Here is a 7,673-nt window from a genome sequence, read left to right as displayed (position 1 = left end):
AGCCTGGCATTTCACATGATATACTCTGCATATAAGTTAAATAAGCAAGGTGACAATATACAGCCTTGATATACTCCTTTCCCCATTTGGAACCAGTCTGTTGTTCCATGTCCAGTTCTAACTGTTGCAATTGGCCTGATTATGTGAAGGGCTCAGTAAATTCAAGATGTGGTCAGCATATGTTCTCTTCATGAACAGTTAGATTTCTGAGAAGGGTTTGAAGGTACAAGGTCTCCTAGTCTTCCTGTTCAGAGACCCTCTAGACCATGAACACCTGGAAGGCAAGGACCCAGAACATTCAGTTTTTAATCTCCATAATGTAGCATGTTTCATTCATTATGATGCAGTGGTTCAGAGTATGGATTTTGGAGTCAGGTGGCCCAGATTAGATACCTGTATGACTTGGGAAAAACTGTTAATCTTTTTTGCCTCAGTTTCCTCATTGGTTCACAGCAAACTGTGAAAAATTCTTAAAGACATGGGAATATCAGACCACCTTACCTGCCTCCTGAGAAATCTGTATGCAGGTCAGAAGCAACAGTTAGAGCTGGGGAATTTTTCTAAAATCACGAGCCCTGGCACCAGTCCTGACCTGAATCATAGCCTCTGTGGGTGGAGCATAGACTATCTATCTATTTTTAAAGTTCTCAGGTGACTTAGTAAAGAAACACTGCCAAAACTCACTAACATAGCTTGGAAATTTCAGTATTTTGGCATCCAGCTATAACTCCTGGCTTGCCTTTACATCCAATCTTTAAGAAGTTGATGTTTGGTTCAAAATACATGTATACATACATCAGGATATCACTCAGCTTTAGATTCTGAACTTCCTGATATTGAGGATAGGAAAGGCTGGTCATGAACTTCATTAACACACTGGGGAAACTCAGCACCAGCCTCATACAAAAATTATGGGAAATTACATTTTCTGTGGGCTGGGTTTTGGATTAGCAACTTGTGCATGTCTCCCGCTTTGGTGAATTCAGCCCAAGGATTGTTGGGGATAGAATGAAGAGAATATGGTAAGATTAATCCTAAAGACCCTGGAGCAGGACGTGGCAACCCACTCTGGTACTCTTGCCTGGAGAATTCCATGGACATAGGAGCCTGGCCAGCTACAATCCATGGGGTCTCAAAGAGTTGGACACAACTGAAGCGACTTCGCACACATGCAATCCTAAAGAGGATCACGTGTAAAGTTGAATATGATGTGCACTGCCCAAAGGCATCAGACTCAGGAGGGAACAGAGAGTTGACAAAGCCTGCACACCATTTATCAAGCTGTGGACTTCTGGCTTGGGGCACCTTTTTTTTTTTTTTTTTTTTGGCCATACCACCAGATGTGGGATCTTAGTTCCCCAGGGATCAAACCTGCACTTCCTACATTGGAAGGCAGAGTCTTAACCACTGGACTGCCAGAAGTCCCTGGGGCACCTTTTTGTACCTTATGTGCTGTGGAGGATTTGCTCTACAACTCTCCTAGCTTCTCCTTCCCAAAGGCCCAGTAAGTCCAAGATATAGCCCCATGGGAATCCCTGGGATGCATTCCACCACCGTCATCTTCTACTTTTTATGCTTCCAATTCCCTCCCATACAAGCACCAGGAAAGATCCAAAATCTTCAGAAATATCACATTTGATTGACCATATTTATTCAAAATTACAAAAATAGATATAAATAAAAATACCAGAATATAATTATTAAATATTCAGTGTACAGAAGTGGTCCTCACCTCCCTCAGCAAGGATTGGATGAACTCGGCTAGAAGGTCAGAAGGGATAACTGGCCAAGAAAATATCCGTGTGAAACTGAAACTGCAAATTTAGTGCTTCTCACAGTCTGTGCCCCAGAATGATACATTTATACATATCATTGCCTGGGAGGCACAAGAGGCCCAGGAGTGACCCACAACTTCTCCAAACAGGCTATTCTGTATGATGTCACATCCAGACAATTTGGGGAAGTATCTAGACTTGCAGTCAGACATAGAACACCAGCTCTTACACTGACACAGCTTGCGCACAAGTGTGCAAACATATACACGCAAATGTAACATTTCCTGATACATTCATAGAATGTCAGAGCCCTTCCCTCAAGTCATTAGTGTCTCTACTCTCCAAACCATTGTTCTTTCATTGGTTGAGCTCTCTCAAGAGACCTCAGTTCTGTTATACTTCCTAATTGGGAAATTATTCATTTCCCAACAGTGGGCCTCATGAATGGCCCACTGCCAGGAAGCTGGGTCTCCTTCCACCTATGCACAGGAGATGCCATTTTTAACTCCAGGAAACTTTAGTCCAGAAATGGACAATACTATCCTGGTTCAGGACTACCCTTCCATCCTGATTAGGAAGGATCTGGGTGTCCAGCACCCAGACTATATCTGAGGGTAAGTCTACTGTCGTTCACCCTGGGGGCAGCACAAGCAAAACCACCTCTGCAGAGTCCATCTTCCTCAGTCTCTTCCTTATATATAGCTGTGCAGCTGGCCCTACTGCAAAGATGACGGTCAGCATGTGAGTGGGTGGTGCTTTCCTTGGTTCTCTAGGGTCCTTCAGAGGGCAAGGTCAATCTCCCCCCTGGTGTGAGTGTGGATCCAGGGCAGGAATTTTGAGACCCTTGTGTAGACTCCTGGCTTGTCCTTCATGGCACATTCACGGCCCCAGCTCACAATCCCAGTCAGGGTCAGGCGGCCTTGGATAGTGCAGACCAGCGGGCCCCCTGAGTCTCCCTGTTAAGCCAAAGACACAAAAGGTGAGTCCCAGGAGAAGTGAGAAGGGGGCCAATCGTGCCGAAGAGAGAAAAGAGAGTTTCCTAGAGTCAAAGTCCTTAGTGACTCCCAATTTCCTACATCAAGTTTAAAAATCCTCTGCTTGCCTTTCAAAGTCCTGTTATCTACAATTCCATCTACATTTTCAGACCCTGTACTTCTCCTTCCTATCCCAAGATATACCGTGGTCATTCTCATTTTTGTATCTTGCAAACTGAAATGCTCTCTAGTCTTCTCTCTGCCTCCCCATCAAATTCCTACGGATTAAGAGGCACATTCTTTCTAAAGCACTCCCCGCCATGACCATCTTGTTGGTGCTCACCTCCTTCTCCTAAACAGCTGGTCAATTATAATTTACACGACACTCTGAGCACTGCATTGTATTATTTTCTATTGTTTTCACTTTCTTATGGTCTTAGTCCCTGTCCCTTTCTGAGTCTGAAGTCCCTAGCACAGAGCCAGCTCTTGACAAATGTTTGGAACCCCAGTCCTGGTCCTGGCTTCTTGGGACTTTGACTGGAGAAAGACTCCCCAAAGTTGATAGGAAAAAGCCCAGGAGCCCTCGGAGACCAGGGTGATGGAGAGAGATGCTTGGAACTCTCACCTGGCAGGAATCTGTTTCCCACTGTGGGTCAGCCGCACACAGCATTTTGTCAGTGACTTCAGCACCATAGTAGTGGGGCTGCTGACACTTCTCATGGGAAACCAGATTCACAAAAGTCATTTTCAGCTGCTCTGGGTAGCGATAGTCAGCTGGATGGAGGAAACAGGGAGGAATTTATGTTAAGATGTGTATGTCCAATCTGCACACCGTGACTCTGTCAGGGAGGGGACCAAAAAGTGTCCCTACCAGGGAAAGCCCTTATTTTTTTCCCACCCAAACTCTACGTATTTACCCCACCTGTAGTCCCTCACCCCTCACCCATTTAATTTTATGGCTCATCAGTTCCTAAATAATGCTCCCCACTCCATCCCTGAACCCATCTGCTGCTTCCACCATTCTCCCATCTCTTTCTCCACAGTCCTCCCTTGATCAAGCTGAGCTCACTTCCAGGCTACAACACTTGCCCAGTACCCTCTCAGCCAGACCCAAATGTCACTTACAGGGATGCTCTTTTCCGAAGCCAGTGATCTCACACCTTGTGCCAAAATGGGCATCTCCATATAGTGGGGGCAGGCAGATGGTCTGTATGGACCGGGAGGGCTGTGCACATTGGCCTTTGATGGTACGGATCTTCAGCAAGGCTAGGGGAGCAGGAAGGAGGCAAAGGAGAAAGATCACCACGTGGTTAGGGGGTTACCATCACTCCCCTCCAAACCCTGAGGCTGTCTGTTCCTGCATTAGTTAAGGTCAGAGGGCATCCTGGGAGGTCTGCTGGTAGCCTGTCACCTAAAACAAGCCTCTTCTATTCCATGCCTCAAGGGTTTTGTTCCAGTTGCTGACAGAGGCTTAGACAGCCAGGGCTACTGCATACAGCTGTATGGATTTTTTTCCTGCAAAAAGCCCTGGCAGAGGTAGTTGGGCTGAAACCAGCCCCAATACCCTCTCCAAGTTCTATATCCTGGGACAGACAGAGGCTCCATCCCACAGCGGAAAGGGCATCCCAGTCCAAGCTATTGCCACCCAGAGGAAATTCACCTGTGTGGAAATTCAGGGACTCTACAGAGGAGTACCAGGCCTCTCATGTTTTTCACTCCGAACCCTTCCCTACCACTCCCTTTAAAGCAGGGTCTTCAAGTTCCGCTACAACCCCAACTTCCCACTCAGGTCTCTCCAGATCCCCCTCCTCCCAGCTATCATCACTGGGCAGATGAGGGTTTTCCACTCACCAATATCATTGTGGTGAGCAAGGGTGTCCGCACTGTAGTCCTCATGCAGGATGAGCTTTTCCACCTCAAATTCCATCTCCCCAAGTGTGTGGGATTTACTCCTTGACCGACCCAGGTAGACAATGTAGTCCTCCTTCTTTGGGTTATCACTGTGGGGAGATCTGTCAGATAGTCTGATCCTGTGAGTTCCTGTCACTTCCCCCTCCCCGCCACAATGACCTGAGAGCATCACCTCTCCCCAAGGCCATGGGTCATATAGAGAGAGACTGAGGGATTAGAAATAAGGGGAATCTTTTGCTGGGAAGGAGGAAGGGATTAGTTTGGGCAGAAGGGTCAGGGACAAGAAACGAGGAACATACATGAAGCAGTGTGTGGCGCTGACCACCCAGCAGGGACTGATGAGACTGCCACCGCACACATAGGTGACCGAGCCTCCTCGATGCTTCCTATAGATGGCTGCAAACCAAGGCTGGTTCTCGATGGTGGTGAATTCTCCCCCAACAATCTTAAAGCGAGGCCTCAGAGCCTTCTGGCCACACTGGAACTCTGCTTGCTCCTTAGGAGAGGAGGGACTTTCTCCTGGAGGAGAAAGAAAGGGATATCTTGGGGAGGGAGGTAGGATAAAGCATTTTGCTCCTGGTCCTCTGAACACCCAGTTTTCCGGGCCAGGCAGGCCTCCCTCCTCTTCCCTCCTGTGATGCAATAAGGGAACATAGGAGTTTGTCACCTTCCACCCCACCATCATAAACAGGCCAGTGACACTTACCAACAGAGCAGTCCTGCACCATGCACTCCTGGACAAACTGCTTTAGGCCAACCTGCACGTAGCACCAGGGCCTTCTCTGATTGTTCGGGTTCCTGGCAACACAGAGGGGAGGAGGGTGTCACTCCAAGCCAGTTTGCCTTTTCTGTATCTTCCCCTTCAGAGAAGACTCAACCAATGGCCTAGATTTTCTCACACTATGGCCAGCACTTGCCAAACAGGATAGTAACAAGAGTTTCTGTGAGGCCATGAGGAAGGTCCTTGCTACCCCCACTTACCACTTACCTGCAATAATTGTGTTTCCCCAGGCCCAGCTGAATGGCATCAGATCTGTGGGCATGATACGTTTTCAGAAGGACAGTGGCAGAGTCCCAGGCCAGGCAGGGCCGGCCTCTGAGGTCTGTGTTGGCCTTCCCTCGGTAAGAGTGACCATTCCCCTGATAGCAGGTTTTCGATGTATCTGTGGAAGAATGTGGGGATGAGAATATTAGAGGAGAAAGTTCAGACAAGCATTTTAGAGAACTTGCCAGGCCTCAGATGATATCAGTGAGGTAGAAGATACTAGAGAGGGTCTCTTTCCACCCCCATCTTACATTTGGGCAGCCCCAGCTTCATGAGACAGTGTGTGCTCACTGTACATCACATGGGGGTGAAGATGCCCTCCATTCCACCTCCTAACTCCTGCCTGCTCTTGCATCCCACCCATGTCTCCCTACCCCCTACTCCCTACCCCCCAAATTACCCTGCCCCCTCCCAGTTAGAGTCAGGACCCCCATACCTATCTCACAGTGCTCCCCTTGGAATTTCTTTGGGCAACTGCATCGCTGAATGTTGGAGAAGTACTTGTAAGACACACATTTTCCTCCGTTCAGACAGTCACAGTTGGCTGGAAAACACAAAGGTTGGAGGGTAAGCAAGGAGCGTGGGAGTAGACCTGGGGAGAACCAGCCTTGAAGCAAGAACAGGGAGGGGCTGCCCCTTGAGTCTTTTCCAAGATATCTGTGCAAGGGGTGGATACTCACATACACCAGATTCTTTATGAACTTCATTGCTGCCCTGGAAGAGATAGGGGAGTGGGGGAGAGAAAGTTCAACAAAGGTTCCATGTTCCTGAGACCCCAGAGCAAAGATGAACTGGCTCCAATCCCAAAACTCACCCTCCCTCCAGTTGCCTCTCTCCTCACCCTGTTCATGTCTGTCTAGCCCTCATATGGAAGATCATAGGTTTCCAGCAGGGAGAAATGGACTGACTCAAATAAGCTTCACAAATCAGGTGCAAGCAGGTTGGTGCAGTCCCTGCGGCTTCTTCTTCCCTTGCCAGCAAGTACAAGCTCCCCAGTTCTCAAGGCCCCAATGCCACACCTGTCCTTTTCCCCTGTTTGGCCCTACTGTTGATGAATTTTGGAGGACTCCAGCTCCCTATGCAGCCCCTTCCTTCCCCTGCGCTGTTCCGGGGTCTTGCAAGCCGCCTCCCGCCACCTAGAGTCAAAGCAGGGAAGCCACTCACTTCGGAGTCGCTCACGACCAGGGCACAGACGAGCAGGCACGCCAACAGGACCCTCATGGTGGCAAAGGCTGGGGCTCTAGACAGAGGCTTTGCATGGGAAGGAGAAGTCAGGGGAAGGAGAAGTCAGGGGAAGAAGCGGAGAAGAGCGAAGGCGGACGGGGTGGATTACTGCAGTTCAGGGCTGGAGACCCTAGGTTCCCTGCGGGACGAGCCCGCGGTGACCTGGCTCCCCAGGCCTGGCCGTCTCCCCTCTTTGGAGGTTCAGGGGGTCGTGGCGCAGCCTGGACCCGCCGCTGCAGGGGGGACACATGGGCACGGGGCGCGGTGACTCAGCGCGCAGACGCAGTCGAGCCGGGGCAGCCGGTAAGGGGAAGTAAAGCCGGCAGCAGCAGGGTCCCCCGCATCCACTCTGCGCTCTCAGGGAGGCTCACACTCACCCGCGGCTACGGCCAGAGGGGCGCAGGACCGGGACTGTGGGGACTTGTAGGCTCTCTGATGCTCCGCCGAGGTCTAGGGCTCCAGTCTCTGCGCTGTGCTGCCAGCCGGCACTGCAGGCTCTATATTAGGACTCGCCCCAGTTCTGGCCCCGCCCCAGCCCGGGATCGCCCCGTCGGCTCCCTTCCCGCCCCCTCACTGCGGGCCCGCAGCCACTTGAACCCCGCAGGCTTCCACAGCCGAGACTGAGGGGCAGCGCGGTCCCCAGTGGAGGGGACTAACCAGGTCTGAACCTAGAAATGGAGAGGTAACGAAATTCACCGCCCGCTCCTTCCATTCACCTGACCTGGGCCCGCTGAGTGCAGCATC

At 50.3% G+C, this 7,673-nt stretch overlaps 1 protein-coding gene across 2 annotated transcripts; it reads right to left on the bottom strand.

Annotated features, from left to right (window-relative positions):
* Positions 1-1,629: 1,629 nt before the first annotated feature.
* On the bottom strand, positions 1,630-7,443 carry PLAU (plasminogen activator, urokinase). 2 transcript variants are annotated; one of them, XM_065919884.1, is made up of 11 exons: positions 7,307-7,443; positions 6,870-6,956; positions 6,386-6,419; positions 6,142-6,249; positions 5,649-5,823; positions 5,367-5,458; positions 4,960-5,179; positions 4,601-4,761; positions 3,875-4,015; positions 3,375-3,523; positions 1,630-2,731 (listed from the first exon to the last, which is right to left on the bottom strand). In XM_065919884.1, exons 2-11 carry the CDS (start codon positions 6,924-6,926, stop codon positions 2,555-2,557), a joined length of 1,314 nt encoding a protein of 437 aa, XP_065775956.1. In that variant the 5' UTR covers positions 6,927-6,956; positions 7,307-7,443; the 3' UTR covers positions 1,630-2,554. The 2 variants fall into 2 exon arrangements, with proteins under 2 accessions (XP_065775956.1, XP_065775957.1); XM_065919885.1 differs by having other exon boundaries at positions 4,601-4,749.
* Positions 7,444-7,673: the final 230 nt, after the last annotated feature.

The sequence above is a fragment of the Muntiacus reevesi genome, chromosome 2 (genome assembly GCF_963930625.1).
Source record: "Muntiacus reevesi chromosome 2, mMunRee1.1, whole genome shotgun sequence".
In the NCBI taxonomy this organism is placed as follows: domain Eukaryota; kingdom Metazoa; phylum Chordata; class Mammalia; order Artiodactyla; family Cervidae; genus Muntiacus; species Muntiacus reevesi.
Note: the sequence above shows the minus strand (reverse complement) of the source record. Positions and strands in the feature narration are given on the sequence as shown.